This window comes from Rhinatrema bivittatum, chromosome 3 (genome assembly GCF_901001135.1).
Source record: "Rhinatrema bivittatum chromosome 3, aRhiBiv1.1, whole genome shotgun sequence".
Classification (NCBI taxonomy): Eukaryota; Metazoa; Chordata; class Amphibia; order Gymnophiona; family Rhinatrematidae; genus Rhinatrema; species Rhinatrema bivittatum.
This window is the reverse complement of record NC_042617.1, coordinates 525,474,311-525,500,323: the sequence shown is the minus strand read 5'-3', so window position 1 is coordinate 525,500,323 and position 26,013 is coordinate 525,474,311. Positions and strand designations below refer to the sequence as shown.

The following is a 26,013-nucleotide window of genomic DNA, read 5'->3' as shown; positions in this document are numbered from 1 at the left end:
CTTTGCAGTGTTCAGTTATGGGCATAGAGGAACATGTTTAAAAAGTAACCAGACTATGCTTCCTTCAGTTTGTCCATGAATAATCATCTTGCTATACATGATCTCCAGGTTGAAAAATGTGGTATGTTAGTGCTTTTACCTAACTTCTAGTTGCTCCAGACTACCTGTTATGCAGGCCTGAACTGAGTATCCATGATCTGAAAGATAGCTCAGCAGAACAGATGCCTGCTGCTCAAAGATCTCTTCAGTTTGATAGTTGTGTCTAATATGCAGAAAGTCCTCATATTCTGAATAGTGGTCCTTGGCTGAATAGTGATTAGAGTTGGCCACAGTCTCTTTCCTATAGCTGTTACTTTAGATACAAATGTGTTCATCAACATACATATTTAAATCTTGAAAATGAATTTTTCTAAAATGCCATTAATGCTGTCAGATCCATGTTGAGATCATTAAGATGTGACGTATAATGAGTTCCAGCGGTCTGGTGGAGGTCATCATCCCAAATAAAAATAGTAAATGTAACAGTACTAAAACAGAATGTGTAATGTATGTACTGTTACAGAGATGAAGAGAATTCTCTAACTTCCATCCTGTTATAAAAATTATGAGAAGAAGCAAAGGTGGCCCTAATGGCAGTGGCTCCAAGCTGCAAGAAATATTGACCCTCAAACACAAAATAGCTGTAACTAAGGTGAAAATCTGTCCATTCTACCAACAGTTTGTTGCGCTCCTCCTGCGGCTGGAGCCACGGGACGCCGCTTACCTTCACGGGAGGAGGCTGCGAAGCCGCTCCCCAACACGGCTGGAGTCGCCGCTGATGTCAGCCCTGCTCACGGGCCGGAGGCCACCCTCTGCGCTCTCCTTCAGCGGCAGGATTCTGCCACTCCCGTCGGGGCCTGGCCTGAGGCCCAGCTTCCTCCTGCATGACAGCGGCAGGGATGCCGCTGTCCAGGGTTCTGCTTCCTGTTCCTGCTCCTCCTAGGGGGTAGGCCCGCAGCTCTCTCCCCTTCTTAAAGGGGTAGCACAAGTGGGGTCCTCCTGGCCCATCTGTGGACTCCTCTCTGGGCATAGTCTCTTCTAGCCCTACAAAAGGGCTCAGTGGACTCTTCAATGTCGCCTTGGCAAGGATCTTCATTCCTGGGAGCAGTCCTTCCTGGACTCTGTGTTCTGTTCCACTTGGACTTCCATCTTCTGTTCCTGCCTGGCGTTTTCCATCTTGGATCCCTCATTCTTGTTACCGTGATGTCTTCTCGTCCTTCATCCCTGGATGTCTCCATGGCTGGCAAGTCTCTTGAGGTTACTGGCTTTTAATTCTCTTTGGCTGAGTTCTGCCTCAGTGTCCTGGCTCAGGGTTCTGTCTCTGGATACCTGGCTCCGAGCCCCAACTTTGAGTTTTCCCTTGAACTTTGTCCAGGTCCTCGGAGCTCCTTGCTCCAGTCCTCATCTTCAGTTCCAAGTGTCAATTCCTCGTCTTCAGCTCCAAGCACCAAGTCGTCTCTTCTGAACTTCAGTTCCGAGCCTCCGTCTCCTCTAGACTCCATTCCCAGACGAGGTTCGTCTCACCACAAGGGCACACACATCTTGCCCTGCACTGGGGAGCGCCCCCTAGCGCTCCTTTCTACTGCAGTGCAACAAGATTGCCAAGGCCTCCGAGTGTCCCATGCTCAAGGCTGCCCAAAGCGCAACACATTTCATTCTGCTGCTTATAGTTTCATGATCCAGTTCTAGGAAAAAATGTCAAAACATAACCCCATTGTGCATCAAAAGGTTGGCCATGCCCCATATGATACGATGGCAAACTAAAAACAGAATCTCTGAAGTGTGCATCAATACATTGAGGTAGCATTTCCATACAGAATCAAACTCTAGTATCGATTTTATGCCAAGTCACTTACCTGGAACCTTTTTGAACTGTGGCAAATTGTTTTCTTTTCCTCCTCTGCAGCTGAAGTGAAAAATGGAGTCTGCTGTTGGCCCCCACTCACTATCTTTTTTATTTTACTTATTTCATTTTTTTTTTATTAGAGAATAACCACTGTCAATCCTTGATAAAAAATATGTAAACACACAGTCCCTATGTTGCCAAAATCCAGATGTCTCTGAAAACGCATGTCTTGCATGAATGCCGCAGGCTTCTGATGGGAGCCGGAGCTTTTTAGCTAGGGTTCAAATGGAATGATTACCACACCTACAAAGGGTAATTTGCAAACAGAACTTAGCAAGGATTTTCAAAGTGAAATTAAATCTGCTTTGAAAATCCTTGGGTAAATGACCTTGGACATAAGAAAATAAGATCATAATGCTTGCTATACTGGGTCAGGTCACAAGTACCTGGCAAGATCCCAAGGATTAGATAGATTCCAAGCTGCTTATCCCAAGAATAAGCAGTGGATTTCTGCAGCTCTCCCTTAATAATTGTTAATGGACATTACCTCCAGGAAATTGTCCAAACCTTTTTTAAATGCAGCTGTATTAACAGCTTTCACCACATCCTCTGGTAACGAAATCCATTAAGTAAAAAAATATTTACTCTTATTAGTTTTAAATGTATTAGCCAGTAACTTCATTGTGTGTCCCCTCATCTTTGTACTTTCGAAAGAGTAAACTACTGATTAACATTTACTCACTCCATTCCAGTCATTATTTTATATCTCTATCATATCTCCCCTCAGCCATCTCTTCTTCAAGCTGAAGAGTCCTCTTTAGCCTTTCTTCATAGAGTTGTTCCATTCCCTTTATCATCTTGGTCACTCTTCCCTGTACCTTTTCTAATTCTGCTATATTTTTCCTGAGATGTGATGACCAGAACTGAACACAATACTCAAGATGAGGTCACACCATGGAGCGGTACAGAGGCATTATGATATTCTCTATTTTATTCTTCATTCCTTTCCTAATAATCCCTAGCATTCTATTTGTTTTCTTGGTTGCTACAGTCACACAGAGCAGAAGATTTCAACGTATTTTCAACGATGACACCTAGATCCTTTTCCTGAGTAGTGACTCCTAATGGGGAACCTTGAATTTTGCAGTTATAATTTGTGTTTCTCTTCCCTAAGTGCATCACTTTGCACTTATCTACATTAAATTTCCTTTGCCATTTGCATGCCCAGTCTCCCAGTTTTGCAATGTCCTCTTGTATTTTCTCACAATCCTCTTGTGATTTGACAACTTTGAATAATTTTCTGTTATTGACAAATTTGATCACCTCACATGTTGTTCCTCTTTCCATGACATTTATAAATTTATTGAAAAGCATCGGTCCCAGAACAGATCCCTGGGGCACTTCACTATTCACCTTTTTCCATTGGGAAAATGTACCATTTAGCCCTATTCTCTGTTTTCTATCTTTTAACCAGTTGACAATCCACAAAAAGACAATAGGACTTTCTAATTTCCTAAGAAGTCTCTCCTGAGGGACTTTGTCATATGCTTTCTGGAAATCTAGATACACTAAGGGGTACATTTTTAAAAAAAAGTAAACTGGATTTCAATAGATACGCGCATATCTTTTAAAATCCGGGGTCGGCGCGCACAAGGGGGTGCACATTTGTGCACTTTGCGCATGCTGCCCGTTCCCTCCGAGGCCGCTCCGAAATCGGAGCGGTCTCAGAGGGAACTGTCCTTCCGCCACCCCCCACCTTCCCCTCCCTTCCCCTATCTAACCCACCCCCCAGCCCTCCCTAAATCCCCCTCCTAACCTTTATCCAGGAAGTTACGCCTGCCTCCGGGCAGTCGTAACTTGCGTGCGCCGAATGTCTGCTGGCGCGGCAGGCCCCGACACAGGCTGCTGTGTCGGGGCACTCGGCCATGCCCCCAGACCACCCCAGACCGCTGCCATGCCCCCAAACATGCCCGAGCCGACACCACGCCCCCTGGCCACACTCCCAGACTGCCCCTTTTTTGCAAGCCCCGGGACATACGCGCGTCCCGGGGCTTGCGTGTGCCGCCGAGCCTATGCAAAATAGGCTCGGCGCGCGCAGGGGCAGATTCCTCACGTTACGCGCGTAGCCTTTGAAAATCTGCCCATAAATGAACTGGCTCACCTTTATCCACATGTTTATTTACACCTTCCAAAAAATGTAGCAAATTTGTGAGGCAAGACTACCCTTGGCTAAATCCATGTTGGCTTTGTCCCATTAAACTATGCTTATCTGTATGTTCAGCAATTTTGTTCTTTATGATAGTTTCTACCATTTTGCCTGGCACAGACATCAGACTCACTAGTCTGTAATTTCCTGGATCACCCCTTGATCCCTTTTTAAAAATTGCCATTACATTGACAACCCTCCATTCTTCTGGAACCATAAAAGATTTTAATGATAATTTACAAATTTCCAGTAGCAGGTCTGTAATTTTATTTCTCAGTTTTTTCAGCACTCCGAGATGTATACCATCAGGTCCAGTAATTTGCTACTCTTTATTTTGTCAATTTGCCCTAGCACATCTTCCAGATTTACTGAGATTTGTTTCAGTTACTCTGAATCATCACCTTTGAATATCTTTTCTGGCATGGATATATCTCTTATATCTTCCTCAGTGAATACTGAAGCAAAGAATTCATTTAGTCTCTGCTATGGCTTTGTCATCCATAAGTGCTCTTTTTACCCCTTGATCATCTATTAGTCCAACTGACTCCCTCACAGTCTTTTTACCTCGATGTACCTGAAAACATTTTTATTATGAGGCTTTTCTTCCAAGGCAAGCTTCTTTTCAAATTTTCTCTTTGCCTTCCTTATCACAAAGTTATATCAATGCATGTAACTACCAATTCTGCCCCAACCCCATCTCCCGGAACATCTTTATACAGTGCACATATAAGTGCATATGAAACTGAGTCGCACACATACTTTTATGCACAGAGGCTGCTGATTTATTCACAAAAGCTGATTTACATGCATAAACCAAAGTTTATGCATATAAATCGTTTCAGTTATTCCCCCCATAATGTCAAATGATAGCAGCTCCAACAATCAAGGATTGCCTAATACTTTTTATGGTAAAGCTGAAGACAAGATAATCCCTTAAATTTTGACTTCTATTATGTGCAAAGAAAAGCTTTTCTTAAAAAGTTGAAAACATTCTTAGAACTGGCCAATGTTTTGAAGTAATATGGTTAATGAATCTTGCCTGTTTGAATAAGATAAAATACAAATGACAGGATTTTTTTTTTTTTTTTTTTTTTTAAGAGGGTAACCACAATAAATCCTGATTTACATACTAAGGGGCAGATTTCAAAGGGTTATGTGCGTATATTACGCACGTAACCCCGAAAACCCACTCCTGCGCACACCGAGCCTATTTTGCATAGGCTCGGTGTCGCGCACAAGCCCCAGGACACGCGAATGTCCTAGAGCTTGAAAAAAGGGGCGGGGAGTGGGTGGGGTGGGAGCTTGGCCAGAGGCCTCCGAAGGCCTGCTAGGCCAGGGAATCATGCGCCGGCACTTGGACGGCGCACGCAACCTACACCTGCCTGGAGGTGGGCACAACTTAAAATTGGACACCTTACCACCACCAGGGATAGAGCCTTCACCATTGCGGGCCCCACCCTCTGGAATTCCCTCCCCGCCAAACTCCGCCTAGAACCGTCCCTGAGCCATTTTAAAAAAGGAATCAAGACATGGCTCTTCAAACAGGCATACCCCAATTCCTCTCAAACCTAGTCCTTTCCCTCCTCGAACCTCCTCAGCTCCCGCTCAGCCTACCTACCTTCTCCCTGACCTCCCCTATACCTTCCCTGTACCCCCTCCTCCCTCCCCTAGCCCCCCTCATCCTCCGCCTACCCCGCCCTCTTCACCCCGTAGCAAGCTCTCCCTGAAAATACCCTGGCTCATTTGTACCACTGTTTCTTCCCTCCACACCCCCCTGCTCCTTTTCCCTTTCTCCTCTCCCTTCCCGCTCCCTCCCTCTCTTCCTCCCCCCTGCACCAGCATTTATCTGTACATACGTGCACTTGCCTCCTTCATACTGTAAATAAGTTCTATATGCTAAGTTCTTAAGTGCACATGCCCCCTTAGCATTGTATATATTTCACTTGCATATCTAACCCTAGCATGAATGCAAAAGTTGTAACTCTGCTCGTTGACTCTCCTCACCTGTACTTTTATACATTATCCTGCTAGCCCCCTTCCCCGTTCGCTGTAATTTCCTTTCCTAGTTACTTGTAAACCGACATGATGTGTCCTACGAATGCCGGTATAGAAAAATGTTAAATAAAATAAATAAAATAAACTTAAATCATAAAGGTAGGGGGGGATTTAGGTAGGGCTGGGGGACGGGTGGTGAAAGGAAAGTTCCCTCCGAGGCCGCTCCGATTTCGGAGCGGCCTCGGAGGGAACTTGGAAAGGCATCGGGGCTCCCCTAGGGCTCAGCCCGCGCAAGGTGAACAAGTGTGCACCCCCTTGTGCGCAACCCTGGATTTTATAACATGCGCACGGCTGCGTGCGCATGTTATAAAATTGGGCGTAGATTTGTGTGCGCCAGGTTGCGCACACAAATCTACACCTGAGCGTAGGTTAGAAAATCTGGCCCTAAGCTCTTTTTAAAACTTCCTTTAATATATTGAGAGATTCTTTCTGAATAAAATACTTACCCATCTCCTTTGCCTGATATTTTAAAGGCATGAATGATTGTAGAAAGTCTTCTCAATCTTAAAATATATCGTGAAAATTTGATGTGGATAAGACACCAAATACAAAAGATATTTGGTGGTGGAGTGTGGGGATGACACATGGACACGCACTGTTACGGCTATGGCTGCTGTGCAACCGCCTCACCACCAGGGGTCCCTCTAGAGCTGGATCTCCTGACAGGCCCAGTCCATCTCCCTTCTCCTCTCTATGTTCTGGGCTGTCCCTTATAACCCTGCCTGACAGTTCCCTCAGTGCTTCGGCATCGAGCTCGCTTGGGCTCCCTGCTCTAGCCTTCCTTGCTTGCTGTGCATTTGGTCCCTGGACCTTGCCTTGCGCGGCCTTCGGGCCTTATTCCTTGCCTTGCGCGGCCTTCGGGCCTTATGCCTTGCCTTGCGCGGCCTTCGGGCCTTATTCCTTGCCTTGCCTTGTCTTGCCTTGCCTTGTGTGGCCTACAGGCCTTCTGTGTGTGTGTGGCCTACGGGCCTTCTGACCTGCCTTGCTCTGCTTACGGTGTGTGGCCTACGGGCCTTCGGTGTGTGCATGTGGCCTACGGGCCTTCTCTGCCTTGCCCTGCTTACGGCGTGTGGCCTACGGGCCTTCTGTGTGCGTGTGGCCTACGGGCCTTCTCTGCCTTGCCTTGCTTACGGCGTGTGGCCTACGGGCCTTCTGTGTGTGTGTGTGGCCTACGGGCCTTCTCTGCCTTGCCCTGCTTACGGTGTGTGGCCTACGGGCCTTCTGTGTGTGTGTGTGGCCTACAGGCCTTCTGACCTGCCTTGCCCTGCTTACGGTGTGTGGCCTACGGGCATTCTGTGTGTGTGTGGTCTACGGGCCTTCTGACCTGCCTTGCCCTGCTTACTGTGTGTGGCCTACGGGCCTTCTGTGTGTGTGTGGCCTACGGGCCTTCTGACTTGCCGCCTGCCCTGACCCAGCCTGAACCCAGACACTGTTACTTGCCGCCTGCCCTGACCCAGCCTGGACCCAGACACTGCTACTTGCCGCCTGCCCTGACCCAGCCTGGACCCAGACACTGCTACTTGCTGCTTGCCCTGACCCAGCCTGGAACCAGACACTGTTTCTAGCCATTCCTGTCTCTCTCCACCTGGAATCACCCTGCTGGGTGGTGTTCATGACTCCTGACCGGAGCCCAAGCGTAACAGTATGCCGAAGCCACCAATTTCCAGGGGAAGAGATAGGTCTGTGTGCTAAACCGGTGAGTCAACTTTTTCACTATTACAAGATGCCTCCTTCTTCAAAGTTTTATACCTGCAATTCCTGTCAGACCTTGAATTACCCAAGCTATCAGAACTGCCTAGCCTGTCAACTTGCTGGTCAGGAACACTGGACATGCAGTAACTGCAATAAGAGAAATGTCTCTGTCTACCAAGAGTGTTTAAACTGTTCTACTCCAAAGCCAGGATGGTGGAAATGTTCATGTATTCCCAGCCTATTACCACCAGGCAAACCGTGCCCCTGTTGTTCAGCTACAGGACCAGCTGCTTCATTAGGGAGAACAGTCAGCTCTACTACCGTGCGTTCAGCTTCTGGCCCAGTTAACAACATTATTTCATGTAACAGTTTATGGATTAAGCATTCTAGCACTTCATCTCTGGACACTTTGGAAAAAACTTGCTCTGAAAATCTCAGAACACACCGGGTTAAGAAACCTTCGATAACTTCCACGTTAGAGCACCAGAAACAGAAGCAGAGGGAAGTAATTAACTCTAGCAGGGCTCTGCTTCCCACAGCTGCCAAGTGGACACTAACGAGCACCTTCCCTAGACGTCCTAGAACTGCCTGTGCCTTCTCTAAACTGCTCCTCCAGAAACAAAATCAGGAGCGTCAGACTTTGGCTCGAGGTATCAAGCCCACGGCAGTACAATCTGTGTCTTCCATGCACACTACTTCTAACCTTGCTACTCTGCCATCTGAACCTGCTGCACAACCCCGAGAAGAGCCTGAGTCTGCTGAACCGGTCCTGCTGTCATCCCCGGAGGGGTCCGAACCGGCCCTGCTGCCGCCCCTGGAGGGGCTCAAACCGGTCCTGCTGCCGCCCCTGGAGGGGTCCGAACCGGTCCTACTGACAGACTTTCTGACTCAGCCATCTGAGCCTGCTGAACCGGCCCTGCTGCCGTCCTCGGAGGGGTCCGAACCGGCCCTGCTGCCGTCCTCGGAGGGGTCCGCACCGGTCCTGCTGACAGACTTTTTGACTCAGCCATCTGAGCCTGCTGATCCGGTCCTGCTGCCGCCCCTGGAGGGGCTCGAACCGGTCCTACTGCCGCCCTGGAGGGGCTCGAACCGGTCCTGCTGCCGTCCCTGGAGGGGTCCGAACCGGGTCTGCTGCCGTCCCCGGAGGGGTCCAAACCAGTCCTATTGACAGACTTCCTGACTCAGCCATCTGAGTCTGCTGAACCGGTCCTGCTGCCGCCCCCCGGAGGGGTCCGAACCGGGCCCGCCAACTGACTTTGTTACTCAACTATCTGAGCCTGCTGTACCGGCCCAGCTGCCGCCCCGGGAAGGGTCCGTACCGGTCTTGCTGCCTCCCCGGGAGGGGTCCGTACTGGTCTTGCTGCCGCCCCTGGAGGGGTCCATACCGGTCCTGCTGCCGCCCCCGGAGGGGTCCGAACTGGGCCTGCCAACTGACTTTGTTACTCAACTATCTGAGCCTGCTGTACTGGTCCAGCTGCCGCCCTTGGAGGGGTCTGTACCGGTCCTGATGCCGACCTTGGAAGGGTCCGGACCGGCCCTACTGTCGCCTCAAGAAGGGTTACGGACTATTTCTCTGCCCCAGGTGGGGTTTGTGTTCCCCTTGTCACCCCAGGAGGGGTTATAGAAATTTGCACCGCCTCTGCTACCCCGGGAGGGGTCTAACCCTGCCGCCTTATCACCCCAGGTGGGGTTATGGACTGCCTTACTGCCTCGGGAAGGAGTTGAACCTGCCGCATCACCCCCGGAGTGGTCTCACGTTATTATTGATTACCTCCTGCACAGATGGGATCCAGGAGGAGGGGGAGGCCTTGAGGGGGGGGGTACTGTTACGGCTATGGCTGCTGTGCAACCACCTCACCACCAGGGGTCCCTCTAGAGCTGGATCTCCTGACAGGCCCAGTCCATCTCCCTTCTCCTCTCTATGTTCTGGGCTGTCCCTTATAACCCTGCCTGACAGTTCCCTCAGTGCTTCGGCATCAAGCTCGCCTGGGCTCCCTGCTCTAGCCTTCCTTGCTTGCTGTGCATTTGGTCCCTGGACCTTGCCTTGCCTTGCGCGGCCTTCGGGCCTTATTCCTTGCCTTGCCTTGCGCGGCCTTCGGGCCTTATTCCTTGCCTTGCCTTGCCTTGCCTTGTGTGGCCTACGGGCCTTCTGTGTGTGTGTGGCCTACGGGCCTTCTCTGCCTTGCCCTGCTTACGGCGTGTGGCCTACGGGCCTTCGGTGTGTGCGTGTGGCCTACGGGCCTTCTCTGCCTTGCCCTGCTTACGGTGTGTGGCCTACGGGCCTTCTGTGTGTGTGTGGCCTACGGGCCTTCTGACCTGCCTTGCCCTGCTTACGGTGTGTGGCCTATGGGCCTTCTGTGTGTGTGTGGCCTACGGGCCTTCTGACCTGCCTTGCCCTGCTTACTGTGTGTGGCCTACGGGCCTTCTGTGTGTGTGTGGCCTACGGGCCTTCTGACTTGCCGCCTGCCCTGACCCAGCCTGAACCCAGACACTGCTACTTGCCGCCTGCCCTGACCCAGCCTGGACCCAGACACTGCTACTTGCCGCCTGCCCTGACCCAGCCTGGACCCAGACACTGTTTCTAGCCATTCCTGTCTCTCTCCACCTGGAGCCACCCTGCTGGGTGGTGTTCACGACTCCTGACCGGAGCCCAAGCGTAACACGCACATAGATATAGTGATCTCATGTGCCTATGTTTCTTATTTCAGAAAGTAAACAAAAAATGGGACATGTGTGTAACACCTACATCTATGTGAAACAAAATTTAAATTCCAATTGCTGTAATTTAACTGAAAAAAAATTGAAAAAAAAAAAGTTATTGGTTTCCATCCAAAAGAAATAAAATGTCATCAATGTACCATTTCCAAATCCTGATCAAAGAACAAAATAGAGAAGGGTACACCCATCTTCCTTCAAGTTCTGCCACATGCAGACATGCTATAATGGAAGTCATAGTAATACCCCCATGATCACTACCTCCATAGTGATCAGCTGGCAGATTGCTCTTGCCCAGCATTAATACCTAATGTAGTTGTTTGCATTTTTTCAATTTAGATGATGGGTATTCACTTAAGTGTTACAGTGCAGTAACACTAATGTGCATGTAAATAACACACTTTGTACATGAGTGTTAGGCAACTCCCATGTTAATCCATGTTAACGCTAACACCCTTTAGTACATAGTCTTCCTACTTAAATAAACACAATAAACACAATATTTGTTCTAAAAGAATTGAACCTTACCTATGGTTGATGCATTAAAAGATTATAGACTATTGTATTAGTTTGCAAATAAAATGTACAAACTGTTTTCTTTTTCCTGAGTTCTTAAGAACAAGCAAATATAAGAGAAAATGACTGTCTTACTCCTTCTAACTCAAGCAGCAGGTAGGTTGATGAGGAGCAGCATCTTGACAGCACAACATGATCACAACTAGGACAGTACAGATAGACTGAACAGTTATGGCAGTTTGAAAGCAGGAGTTCCAAATCCCCTTCTAATTCAGAGATGTCATCCAATAATCATACAGCAGGCAGGCTGATGAGGAGAGCTGTCTTGGCAGGATGACATGATGATCAGGGCTAGGACAGTTCTAATCGGTGAAAGTTCTTTTTCACTCAGCACACAATTAATCTCTGGAATTTGTTGCCAGGGGATGTGGTTAGTGCAGTTAGTGTAGCTGGGTTTAAAAAAGGATTGGATAAGTTCTTGACGGAGAAGTCCATTACCTGCTATTAATTAAGTTGACTTAAAAAATAGCCACTGCTATTACTAGCAGCAGTAACATGGAATAGACTTAGTTTTTGGGTACTTGCCAGGTTCTTATGTCCTGGATTGGCCACTGTTGGAAACGGGATGCTGGGCTTGATGGACCCTTGGTCTGACCCAGTATGGCATGTTCTGATGTTCTTAATTAGTTCAGAGGCACTGAGCAGTAATTGCAATCTGAAGGCAGGAGTCACAAATCTATTCTGAGCTCAAAAATGTGATTTTAAAAAGTTTGCTTGTCCCATCTTGAACATCTGTGTGACATGATTTTTATTTTCTTTAATTGGTCCACATCATCTTATCAGAAGGGATTTAGGATTTTTTAAATATTCTGACAGAACATAGAAAATGCCCTTTGTAAAGCACCTCACCATTTGTGCTGGTTTAGAGATGCTAATGTATTAAATCCAAACATTGGCTTAGTTTATTTTAATTATTCAATTACTGCAATTCCTTAATCAGATATCAAAGAATTGTACAAAACTAAAATAGTTTGTTGAGAAGGGTCGTTTTCATGGTTGAAATGTTTAAAGAGGCTTAGGAAAACTATACTAAGTTTTCAGAGACATGCCAGGCAAACGAGAAGTCATGCTGACTTAGACAATATCTGTTGACTTGTAGAGTCACTTCTATAAAGAAGTCCCAAAATCTTTTCCCAAAGTCCATTTTGTAATAGGCCTGTTTTGGTCTAGCCATAATTCCTATAGCCTACCTGCAATTTTGGAAAAATATATAGTTGTTTTTTTTCCTTTTCTGTCAAAAGCTGTCATACAACCTAGGCTCCCAAAGAAGTTTCTAGACCATTCACAGCACTGGTGCTGATTGTGTATTTCTCCAGTACTAAACCAGTTACCAGATTACCAAGTTACCATGCTTTGCAAAAATCCAAAGTGATACATGGCAAAGAGGCTTATTACTATAAGGAAAGTTATCTATTTATTTATTTATTTTTATTTACCGAAGTTCCTGTATGAAATACAAATCACTCCGGTTTACAAGGAACAGAAAATCGCCCAGGGCTTTACATAAGCGCCTAAAGGCTTTATATAAAACAATTGATCAGTATGTTACCATAAGAACAATAACAATAAAACAGCAAAATCGCCCAGGGCTTTACATTTGTGCCCAAGCCTATATATAGAATAATATAAATTAAACAGTAACACGCAAACGGTTTTACATGAGAACAACTGAACAATGTAGTGGAAAGGAAGCATATGGTAGGAGGAAAGTTATGAAGTACAAGCTAGATTAATGCATTAAAGGGAGTGATTGCCTAAAGGTTGAAATAATATTGTTATTACTGTGTTTCTGAATGAATGTCAAATTTCACATTAAATGTTGAATAGAATAACTGAAAAGCCTGTTATATTACAATTTTAGGGAAATTTAAGCTTCTGGATCAAGACCGGGACATCCGAGAACCTGTACAGTATTTCAGCAGCGTAGAAGAGGTGGCCAACGTCTTCCCAGACCGGGTCTTTGTCATGGAGGCTATCACCTTCAGCGTGAAGGTGAGTTGCCATCTTTTGCAGAAACTTCACTGACTTCTCGTACTGAGCTAGGATAGTTCCAAAGATACGGAAATCAGCTTTCAAAAGTTTCTGTTCCCTCTGGGGTATAATGTGCTAAAATCTTTTCTAATGACTAGAAAACTGGCATAAGATATCAGATGAGGGGGAAATGTGGGTTTCTGGTTAAAACATTGAACTTCAAGTCAGTAGAATGAATGAAATCCAAGTTCAAGCTGGTTCAGACCCTCTAACTTTGAGCAAGTCTCTTTATCTCCTCGTGCCTTAGTTAACCAGTCATGACTGAGGAAAAAAACCAGTACTAATAGCACTTCTTTCTTCCCTTACTTCTCTTGGTGGCCTTCATGTAGTTCTGGTTCCAGAAATGCTGCCATGCTCTATAGATCAGAGATGGCTGCACCCTTCTAAAGAGTTAAATTGTGAAGCTGGTTGGGATCTTGTTTGGATAAAAGATATAACACCCAATAATATTGTAACTCTTAATTACTGTGAATGTTTAATGAGTTCTATCTTGCAAATGATAACCAGGAATAAGATATCCGTCATATCAGAAAGATATTGGTCCTTTTATTATTATTACTGAAAATGGATGGAGATTCCCTTTTATTGAGGATGTGCTTCCGTATGAAATAAAATAGGAAATTTCAACAACATTTCCTATTTTATTTCATTTTGTTTTGAACACAAATTAAAGAAAAGCAAGCAAAGGGGTAGATTTTTTTTTAAAAATACGTGTGCGTAGGGGTGGCGCGCGCAAGGGGGGTACATTTTTGCTATATTCACGGGGCGACGCATCGGGGCCTTCCCCAGTTCGCTCCAATTTAGGAGCGGACTGGGAGAGCACTTTCCTAACCCTTACCCTAATCTCCCTTCCCTTTCCCCTGTCCTCCCCACCCTGTAAAAACCCATTTTAAATCTTTTTACCTTTTTTTTTTTTTTACAAGTTAATTCAGGGCACGACCTGAAGTAACTTACGCGCGCTGGCAGCCAGCCGGCATGCAAGGCTCCGAGACAGCGAATAATGGCGTTGTCTCGGCCCGCCCTCCCCGCCCAAATCACGCCCTCTGGCCCAGCCCTTCCAAGAGGCCCGGCACTTGAGCGCGTCCCGGCCTTTACACGCCTGGCCGGGCCTCTTGGAAGATTCACCCGGCGCGCATAAGGCCCGGCCAGGCACGTAAAGGCCGGGATTTACCCGCGCAGGGGCTTTAAAAATCTGCCCTAAAATGTTTTATTTTTCATTTTGATTAAAAAGCATTAGCAGATGCAGCCATCCCTGGGGATTCTCCGCCCTTGAATAAGCTCTCTGCCACCCTAAGAGGTAGCTGCATCTGCCCCTCACCGGCTCAGCACTTGGACCCCTTTACCACACCCTTTCCCATGTCCTGATTTTATCTGATTTTTTTTATATTCCATTTCTCTGCACTTCAAAGCAGATTACGTTCAGGTACTGTAGTAATCCATGAATTTAAATGGGCAGGAGTTATCTCCAGTCACTCCTGCCCTGCTGCTGTGTTATTTCAAAATGGTTAGGCCAGCAGGCAGATTGCCCTTGCCCAGTGAAGATCTGTGGATGGGTTGGAGGGTGGGGTTAGAGAGGCTGAAACCAGGCCCGGGGGAGGGGGCATATTTTTTGTAAACTTTGGTGGTAGGGGAAGGCGGGTAGGGTACAGACCCAACCGTTTTTTCTTTCCTTTTGTTTTTCATTGTTTGTTTTTTGTTTTAAAGAAATGAAACAAAATTAAACAAAGAAATGAAAATAAAATAAAACAAAAAAATGAAAAAAAAAAATGTTCATTGCACAACCCTACTTTTTACTTCTTTCATCGAGACCTGTTCCAGGGTAATATGCTATCGCTAGGTGATTTCAATCTGCCAGATGTTGTTTGGGATATCCCAACTGTGGTGTCATCTAGAAGCAGAGGGATCTTGGATTTTCTGCAGAAAGAACTGTTCCAGCAACTGGTAACCGAAGCAACACATGAAGGGGCAATACTGGGCCTGGTGCTAACAAATGGGGAGAGTACTTCTGATGTCATAGTGAAGGGTACCTGGGATCCAGTGATCACCGAATGGTGTGCTTCAGTATTAGAACAAAGGCAATGATGGTGTTTTCAAGACGAGGGTCCTGCACATCAGGAAAACTAACTTTATTAACATTTGGAGTATCTCAAGGATTATTAACTGTCGGGCCGATACAGTAAAAAAACGCTTGAGAGCGGGCGAGCGCCCGCTCTCCCGGCGCACACACAGGACACTCTCCTGTGCGCGCGATACAGTAAGTTAATTTATTTAAATTAGGCCTGGTGGTAAAAAGAGGCACTAGGGACACTAGCGCGTCCCTAGCGCCTCTTTTTGGATAGGAGCGGCGGCTGTCAGGGGGTTTGACAGCCAACGCTCAATTTTTCCGGCATCGGTTCTCGAGCCCGCTGACAGCCACGGGCTTGGAAACCGGACGCCAGCAAAATTGAGCGTCTGGTTTTCGGCCCGACAGCCGCGGGCCAAATTCAAATTTTTTTTTTTTTACTTTTTTTACTCTTTGGGACTTCCAACTTAATATTGCTATGATATTAAGTCGGAGGGTGCACAGAAAAGCAGTTTTTACTGCTTTTCTGTGCACTTTCCCAGTGCTGGAAGAAATTAGTGCTGGAAGAAATTAGCGCCGACCCAAAGGTCGGCGCTAATTTCTGAAAGTAAAATGTGCAGCTTAGCTGCACATTTTTCTTTCTGAATCGCGCGCGCATACCTAATAGGGCCATCAACGTGCATTTGCATATTAAGGGCGCTATTAGGTGCCACGGGTTGGACGCGCGTTTTCCTACCCTTACTGAATAAAGGGTAAGGGAAAACGCGCGTCCAAGAGCAGGCTAACAGTGCGCTCCATTGGAGCGCACTGTACTGTATCGACCTGTGTATGAGGTAAGCTGGGAGAAGTAGAAGAGCAGTGGCAAGACTAAAATCAGACATTGTAAGGGCAAAAAACTTTTTGTAATGAAAGTAAATAAAGGTATGAGGAAAAGAGGCCACTGTGGTTTTCTAAAGAAGCGGCTGAAAAGGTAAGGGAATAAAAGTTAGCAGTCATAAACTACAGGAGATTGCAGAAAGAGGAAGACGGGCAGTAATATCTGGAAAAGCTAAGGGAAGCTGAGAAAGTAGCTAGGAGAGCAAAGTACGAAATGGAAGAAAAATAGCTAATACAGTAGAACACAACTTTTTTTTTTTTATATTAATGGCAGAAAGAATTGGAAAAGTGGGACTATAAGACTCAAAGGCGAAGGGAGGGAATATGTAGAGGCTGAGCAAGAGAAAATGGAATTGTGCAATAAATAATGCTCTTCAATGTTCAATGAGGAAGACCTTAGAATAAGACCACAGAAAACGTCCACAAATAGAAATGGAAGTGAGGCAGACCTCAAAACAATTTTCTGAAGACTGCTCGTGAAGAGCTAGCAAAACTAAAAGTAGATAAAGCAAGGGGGCCAAACAGGATACATCCAAGGGCATTAAGGGAACGCAGGGAAATTCTGACAGCTCCACTGTGTGGCCTTCAACATTTTAGATTTAGTCGTGGTTTCAAAGGACTGGAGAGAGGCAGATGTGATTCCTCTGCACAACACTCCAGGGAAAGGGGGGTTACTAGTGGGGTGCCACAGGGATCAGTCCTCAGTCCGATTCTGTTCAACATTTTGGTAAGCAATATTGAGGAAATGTGTGCTTTATTACAGATGGCAGCAAAATCTGCAACACAGTAGACACACTTGGAAGATGTGGAAAACATGAGGAAAGATCTAGTTAAGCTTGAGGAAAAGTCTAGAATCTGGGAGCTTAGATTTAATGCACTTGGATTGCAAAATCCCAAGGGAGCAGTACAGTATAGGCCAGGGGTGGAGTTCTTCTCTGCACAAAACAAGTCTGAGATCTGGAGGTCATCATAGCTAACCAGGTAGACAAGGTGATGGCAAAAGACAGAAGGATGCCTGTGTGAATAGGGATAGGAATAGTCAGCAGAAAAAAGGAGATTTGCTTCTGTATAAGTCTCTGGTCAGAGGTCATTTGAAGTACTGTGTACATTTCTGGACACTGAACCTTCAAAAGGATATATGGAGTCGGTTCAGAGGGCAGCTACTAGAATGGTCAACTATCTTCATTATAAAACACATGGGGACAGACTTAAAGATCTAAACATGTATATCCTGGAGGAAAGAAGGGAAAAGGAAGATAGGATGCAGACATTTAAATGCCCCTACAGAATAAATGAACAGGAGGCAGACCTCTTTCAATAGAAAGAAGGGTGTAGAACCAGGGGTCATGGGATGAAGTTGAACGGGAGTAATCACAGGAGTATTCTAAGGAAATATTTTATTAGAGAAACGGGGGTGAACACATGGAATAGCCTCCCTGTGGAAGTGGTGGAGACAAGGACAGGATCAGAATTCAAGAAAACTTCGGTCAAGCACAGAAGATCCCTGAGGAATAGGAAGAGAATAATGCCATTTGTGTCTCACTTCTCTATCGGATAGGGACCACTAGAAAGCAGATTTCTAGATGTGATATGGATCTAATATATTTTCTGCCTAGGGCAAGAAAATAGATTGGATACATATCACATACAGGGAAAGCATGCAATGGCACAGCTTCTAGAATGCTTTCCAACCCAGATTTGTAGAAGGAGCATTTGTGGGTGGAGGTGTGTGCAGAGGGGAAGTTTGTGATGGAAATATGTTTGCAGGGCTGGGGAGGATGTAAGTGGGATGTGGGTAGAGTTGTGTGTATAGTGATATGTGTGTTTGGGTGGGTTTGTGATGGGTGTAGGAATGTGTACATTGATTTGGGTGAGGATGTGTGCATGTAGGAGTGTACAAGTTATTGGTGGGTGTGGGTATCTGTGGGTGTGGGGAATAGGAGGACAGCCAGGGCCAGTGCAAGTTTTTTTGCTGCCCTGTGCGAACAATAATTGTGCTCCCTCCCGCCCTGTTCATTCATTGTCTCTTCCGGGCCCACCCAAAAAAATCCCAGCACCCTTCAGTGATACAAACTTTGAAAACTGATACCATCTCCATACCTGGGAACTTTTGATTTCCAGTCACCCTGTCCTGTCTTTCTTATATTTACACACACACACACACAAGCTCATACACACATACGCTTGCTCTCAGACAAACCCCCAGGCATCTCCAGCTCTTCTTTGGTTGGGATCTGCCAGCAGCCCTGGGCCCTCCTCTTTATTTCACTTGCTGGCAGGTTGGTATCCATTTGCAGCCCCATTCTCTCTCTCTTTCTCTCTCTCACACACATACACACAACCCAGGCAGCTTCCATTCTTTCTCACACACACCACTCAGACAAGCTCCCATTCACACCCACACACCCCAGGCAAGTTCCCTTTCACAGCCACCCAAATGCCAGGCAGGCTCCCATTCACACACATACACGTGCAGATTAGGCAGGCAGGGTCCATGGGGCATTCTTCTTCATTGGGAAGAGCAGCAGTTCTGCACCTTCTCCTGCATGCTGGCCCCGCGGTAATTCAACACTCGTGGTGCTAGCACTTCCTGCGAGATGAGAATACAGAAAGTGCTAGAACCGCGAGTGTTGAATTACTGCGGGTGTTGAATTTCCGCGAGGCCAGCACTTAGGAGGAGCTGCAGCACGAGCTTCTTCCACGCCAGTGGAATGGAGCCCATTGGCAGCCGGATGGGCTTTCTGATTCTTCCGCTGTTGGTGGGTGGGATGGGATCCACCAGTGGCCATATGGGTCTCCTGCTTCTTCCATCATCAGTGGGATCAGGTCCAGTGGCAGTAGCTCAGTCCTCTCCTTTCACCCACTGCTGACCCCCCTAAGGTCTGCCACCCTGTGCAATTGCCCGATTTGCACACCCGGTTGTGCCGGGCCTAAGGATAGGTATGTGGAGGTATGTAGGCATGTATGGAGTGTATGGGTGAATTTGTGGCAGGTGAGTGGGGGTGTGGGTGCTTATGTGAAAGGGTTTATGGGGGCATGTGGCTGTATAAGTGTGTGGGTTTGGGTTTTGCATGGGGATGAGAGTGTGTGTGTGTTAAGTGTGAGAGTGTAGGAATGTGTGAGTGTGTGTGTAACCGTATGTGGTGAGGGCTGTGTAGGAGTAAGACATGTGTGTTGTGTATGGGGATCTGGATGTGCGTGTGGGTGGCAGTTGAATAGGATTTATGAAGAACTGGGGTGTGTATATGTGGGAATATGTGGTGTGCATAAATGTAGATGTGGGTTTGGGTGAGAGTGTGGGAATGGATAGTATATATGATCAGTATGTGTGGGTAGCAGGTGAGTGGGAGGTTATGGGGAGTTTGGGTGGGTATGTATATTTGGAAGTGTGTGGGCATGTGTGGGGTTTCTGTGTGGAGTATGGGTTGCGGGTTTGAGTGGGTGGGTATGAGGGTGGTGCATGTCTGTGTGGGTGTGTGTGAGACCTTGGAAGTGTGGGGGGAGGTGGCTTTAAATGTACCTTCTTGCCATCCTTTGCCAACTATTTTAGCTATTTTTCTCAGTCTCTGTGGCAAAGTGCTGGAAGAGTGAGAGGGCATGTGGAAAGAATTCCTGTTCATCATTTTTCTACCATTTTCCCCATAGAAAGCAATGAGGATTTTTTGAGGGGGAGACTTGGCTCCCGAAATATACTGACCCGATGTTTGTGATTTTCAAACTCCATCAGAGATATTCACATTTACTTACTGTATGCCAAATTTGGTGAATTTGCATCCCTATTTTGGAGTAATTTTGCCTACAGAAAGATGTACAGATGGACATTGATCCCTTTTATATAATTTTTTCCAACATTTTGTATGTTGGAAAGTCTTAAAATGGTCATAAAATAGGAGGGTCACTTGATCAATCACACACCTGCATGTTTACAAAGATTCCATTATTCATAGGACAAATCTCACATCCTACCTTTCATATATAAAAGTCCTTTATTGAATCAATTATCATATCAACTATGTGAACTGGACAAATTAATCTTTACCACTACCCTTGTGGTCATGAATGGGCTTCTCATGCCATGCTCCTCATATGATTTCTATCATTGCCATACTGATCTATAGAGGTGATGGCAATAATTGGGATGGTATGGCTTTCTAATCAGGAAAGCCAAGATCACCCTTCCCCTACAAAATTCCAGCTGGTGCTCTCGGGTCACTACACTGAACCCAAGAAGATACTTTGGAGACTCCTCCTGCCTCTTCTGGTAAGTACTTCTCTTTGTATTGTTATATTTGATGTAACTAAATTAATTATAAGGGAAGATTTGATAATCCTGATATGTTCTATCTGACATTGGTTCTTTTAATAGTCTTATTATAGGTTCCATTTGTACAACATACAGTAAAATATGAAATATTAAGTATTTCTTCAGTGGTGAAAAAAGTAAAAACACTGAATGTTCCTGAATATAATAATAATAATAATGATGATAATAAAGAAGAGTATGAGAATGCCAGATATTTCTGAAGTATTGTAGACATAAACTGGTCTGAGTAATCATTTACCCCATGTGAATGTCTTAAATATTCAGTGAATTTTTAGTAGTTTTTGATTTGCAAATAACAATGTCCAAAGAAATCATAAACCAAACACAAAAGAAGCACAGTCAAGCGAGTCAAACAATCCAAAAGCCTTAACATCAGCCAATGTTTCGATAATGCTGCATCAGGTGGTTAATAGAATTTCACTTAGCTGTATAAGATGCTGTCATTGGACTATTTGCCGTCTCACAGGTATATTTTTAAAATATACCTGAAAATACATTCATTGCATTGATATACATGGTTTCAATGTATATTATGTATGTGCAAGTAAGCCTATATATGTGCAGATGTTGCAGGGTAGAGATAAGCATATTTCATAAAAGGTACATATATCACAGACGTGGGTTATAAAATACTTGCATATATTTGCTCATGGCCATATAGGCAAATATATGCCACCTCATGCATTTCTTTGAAAGTTATCTTCTACATTGTTAAGACTACACACGCAGTTAGTACCCATATGACTGAACACCAAAGCTGTTTAAAACAATCTTATGATTCAGCTCTTCCAGTATCACACTGTTTGGAATTTCACCCCATTTTTTCTGAAGTACATTTCTTTGTTATCGACCAGATGGTACCTCATTGGCAAGGGAGAGATTTCTAGGATACTACTTCAAAAAGAACAATGATGGATTTATCGTTTAAACACAAGCCTTTTAGTTTAAATCTTGATTTTTCTGTTTTATTGTAATGGCACTTTGAGGTTGTGATATTTTTATGTTTTTCAGTTTGAATATTCTTTTTATTTTTTGTGTTTTGTTGCTGTCATCTTTTTTTTTCAGCGTGATATTAGCTGATTTCATTAAGTTGATTCTGGATGCTCTTCGGTTATGTCGTTTTAAATGGAAACAATTTGGGGGACTTGTACTGACGGGACTCCCCTTTACCTGGCTGTGAGACTGTGAATAGTCCCATGACAGCATCTTATACAGCAAAGTGAAAGTTTATTAACCTTTCTTCCTGATACAGGATTATTGAAACTTTGGCTAATGTTGGGACTTTTGAATTGTTTGACTCTCATGACTGTGCTTGTTTTGTGTTTAGTTTATAATTTATTTGAATGTTTTTATTTTCAAATCAAACACTACAAAAAATTCATTGGATAATTAGATATTTTCATAGCATAAATGATTAGTCAGATCACTTTATGCATAGGAGTTAGTAATATTCAGAGTTAACTAGTGTTCTGATATCTCTATGTATTATCAATATTATAATTAATATATTCAGGTGCATTCAGTATTTTTTTTTTCACCAGTCTATTTGGTTTGATTGATTGTGTGAGTTGATGACTACCCCTTTCATGTTTGAGTATTTCTTGAGTAACATTTTTCCTGGCCTTTGTTTTTCAGACTGATGCAGGACAGGCATCCACCCTGTTCCTGATGATGGGGTGGTTGGGTACCCTACCAGTTAGATTTCTTTCCAGACTATTTGGATGACAGGATGACCCATGTTGCTGCAGGAGGGCACAGGGTAGTGTATGCTGTGCAGTTGGATGCTGAGTACAGTTTTTTCAGTGTTTTCGTACATTAGCATTGCTGTCTGTGTGTGCCTGGCTCAAAATGTGAATTGATATACTGTCTGCTTGTCACAAATACTCATGTGCAGGCATGATTACTTTGTGCATTTCATGCATGTAAGGTCAGCTAGTTTGTCACATGTTCATATGGATTCTCTGTTGGTGTGCTACCCATTAGATATGCATGTAATTGTTGGTCAGTTTTTGTATGTTTACCATACATTAGTAAGGGGAAGAGAGGGGACTATTCAATCACAGTGTTGTACTCACACTCATGTTATTTGTTAGTCTTTCTTGAATGACATGTTTTCCCTTGCTTTTATTTTTCAGACCCATGCAGGATTGAAATCTACCTTGTCCCTGATGTGTGTTATCCCTTTCATTAGTTCTGTTTTCAATAATTTTTAATCTGTTGCTATTTTCTGCCTAGATCCCTCCTTTCATGTGTCTGTGTTTTGTTTTCTAAATAGTTGTTGTGTTAAACTTGGGAGTTTTATGTGTTACAGAGGGTTTCATGAAGAATTTAAGTACTTCTCTCTTATACTGTTTCTCTTATTTTGCAGCCATACAACATACTGCTCCTATGGTTGTAGGAGCAACAGAAGCCCCGGCTGGAGAAATAGAGGAAGACCCCTAGCCTACCGAGTAGGTACAGCATAGAGGGACCCAGTCACACTCCAGTCCAATCGCCAACCCCTCAGCCCTCAAGAAAGAGGCAGAGGGTACAGTTTTTCATTTTTTGTTAATTCACTTTTTTTGTAAATAAAAGTTCTAATTATATTTGATTTTCAGTGTGCGGTGTCAGTTCCAGTAAGAAAAGTTTTTTGTTGTGCTGTGTTTGGCAGAAAAGATACGAGTGGTGAACTGTCAGTGATGATGTGGTATGAAGGAGTGATATTAGTGAAATGTGTGCTGTAGCCTAAAAGATAAAGACTATATATGGTAGTGCTATGAGTAGTCACTATGGGTAAGTCATGCTTGCTAACGTGACAGTGCAAAATGCCTTTTCTAAATGTGTCTTTTGATAGCCATAAACTACTATGGATACATAGCCCCATGGATATGTCTTGTATATTTGAGAAGATAATAAGTGGATATGTGCTAAAAGGTTTACTTACATATAGAAAGAATGTTGAATGCAAGTATGTGAATGAAATGTGACTGAATGAGTGTGTGAGACAGAGAGGGAGTACAGATGTAAATGCATGTAAAACTAGGCTCAGAATAAGACTAAATAGATGGAGAGCATACTTTATATGTGTATGTAAGCATTAAGATAAGCCAAAGTGATTTTAGAAAAATGAATGCAGTGATTCCTGGAAGAAAGCATCACTGGCCCAATTAAAAATGACTTTTGGATAGGGACATTTGACTAGTGTTTAAAAACAGGGGAGACTAGTTAAAATATTTTCCAGGGTTGTGGTTCAGACATGGCTCCTATTTTTCAAGATCCTAAAAAGGATTTTATAGGTAGGAAGTAAAGGGAGCTAATCAGTTTTGGCAGCACTTAGACCCAGACTTACAGTTTGATGGAGGAGTAAATATATTTGTGTTTGAAGGCTACTAGAAGAAAATAATAGTTGCATATATATTTGAGTGAATTATGGGCATGTCTGTGAATAGTGTGGAGGGTGATGGCTTCTACTGCCGCATGCCTCAAATATCTTTTGAAGGTTATTTATTCTAAATACTGGTTTTACAACACTTGCTATTTGGCTTTTTGCATTGTTCAATTTCTAAAGGTCAAAAGTGTTTGAGTGAATTTCCTTAGAGAATGATAGCAGTAAATAATAGGATATAGAGGACTTAGCTAGTAACGAATGCTGGAGAGGACTGTAAAAACAGAGAAATAACAATATCTGATTTGGGGGGCTTTGTCATAAAATGTAACCTGAATTATGCATGTGGATCAAATGTTAAAGTCACAAATATAATTGATAGGCAATTATGTTCCATAGAACTGAGAAGCAAAAGGAACATTAAAGAAGTATTATTACTAGATAGTATTTCCATGGTAAAGTGGGCAATTTTTTAAACCATTCATAAGATTTGATGCCCATGGGCACATTGTATCCATGGGCCTGCAAGCTAATTTTCAAAAGAAAATTCACCGCAGAGTTTCTTCTTGAAAATTTGGGCCAGCAGGGGAATGTGGCTACTATGTATCTGTGTACATTTCACCTGCTTTGGAGCAGGTACAAAACACATGTGGAAGTCTGCACTGGATTTTCAAATGAAATCCTTGTTCATACTTTCCCTCAGCTGAACTACCGTCACCCCTTTTCTCTCCATGGATAAAAGTGTGCATGTACTTTTACCTGTACTGAAGGAGGCTGGGGCAATTTTTAAACCGGCTTTTTATGTGGGTAAACACCTATTTACCCATGTAACAAGTTTTGAAAATTGCCCTCATACAGACCAGTGCTTCTACAGCACATGCTGCCTGCATGATATATTAATATCCTCCAGATAGTACATCTCCATGAAGTGCTGTATGTAAACAAAATCTTCTGGTGTACAGGCAAGTAGTCATAGTGGGTGTCTACAATAAGATAGCCACTCTCTGTAACTGCTTCCAGATTAATAGCATCATTCCGCTAACTTTCAAATAGGAAGCAGTGGCAATAGAATAACCACCACAAGTCCCTTGAGGTATTGTTTTGCTGGGATATTTGGTGTCTAAAGGACAATGATTGTATTATACTGAATAATTTTGAGAGTTGACTTGAAGAGAGTACTGGGCATACATTAAATCCTACAGAGGACATCATAAAAACTAGAGTGCTATGTTAAATAAAGTGCAGATATCGTACATGTCCAGAGACATTACCCATTAGTGTTCTCTTTTCTTTGGGCTGGGATGTTTGCCAGAGGGATGAGAAGAGAGTTCACAGACCAATTGATTTATCTAAGATCCAACACAAATGCATACAAAGGATGTTAGGCCCCTGGAACGACTCAGATTCGGTGCATTATATGTTCCCCCCTGACACTGCTGTCAAGCCATAGCACTGAAGCAGAAGTGTTTGACTAGGACCAAGGACAGTTTCCTACTTTCGGTTCTTACTTATGAGGCTGTCATTGCTGAACAAAACAGAAACCCAATTTAGGGTCTTCTCCTGCAGGCTGTATACTTACTGAGTACATAGCAGGTTGACACAGAAATCCAGTTCAATGTATTTATCTTTCAAGGGTTTTGCCTGCAGTACAAGGGGGTCTGTTTCTGGCAGATTAAAAACCCAGTTTTTTGTCTTTTCACTCCAGAGACTCTATCTAGAATCCCATTCAGTTAGGCTCAAAAAATTCAGTACAGAATCTTCTCTTTCCATGACCTGTTTAAAGGGATTCAGAGACCATTCCTGGTTTTCACAAGAAAGCAATGTAGGTTTTGTGACTGTCCCAGGTAGTGCATTCACAGAGAGCATCTTTAACTCGGTATGGTAAGAACAGTTTTTCATCTGACACAGAAAAAGTTAGAATTTTGAGGCTTCCACTGAATAATAAATGATTTTGCCTTGAATAAAATTCACAACAATTATTTTGATTTCTAACCATCGAGAAGCTCAATACCATCTGGAATCATTAAAGCGTTGTTGGTGCCTGCATTGCATTGCTGCCTTACGAGAGGCTGCAAAGTAATCAGCTTGCAAGTTTTATTGACACACTGCCTCCCTCTTTGGGATACATGGCAACGTGGGCCCCTTTCTAAGGGTTCTTGCCAACAGGGAAATGGATGCGTAACAGGAAGCAAAACAAAAGAGGCGATCCTTGGGCAGTGAGAGCAGT

General features: G+C 44.3%; 1 protein-coding gene across 1 annotated transcript in view; it reads left to right on the top strand.

Moving 5' to 3' along the window:
* The window catches only part of GAREM2 (GRB2 associated regulator of MAPK1 subtype 2), a 165,922-nt gene that overhangs the window by 48,445 nt on the left and 91,464 nt on the right, over positions 1-26,013 (top strand). The window contains exon 2 of the mRNA XM_029596903.1: positions 12,991-13,121. Within this exon, the coding sequence (XP_029452763.1) occupies positions 12,991-13,121 (131 nt within the window). The remainder of the gene's footprint in view (positions 1-12,990; positions 13,122-26,013) is intronic.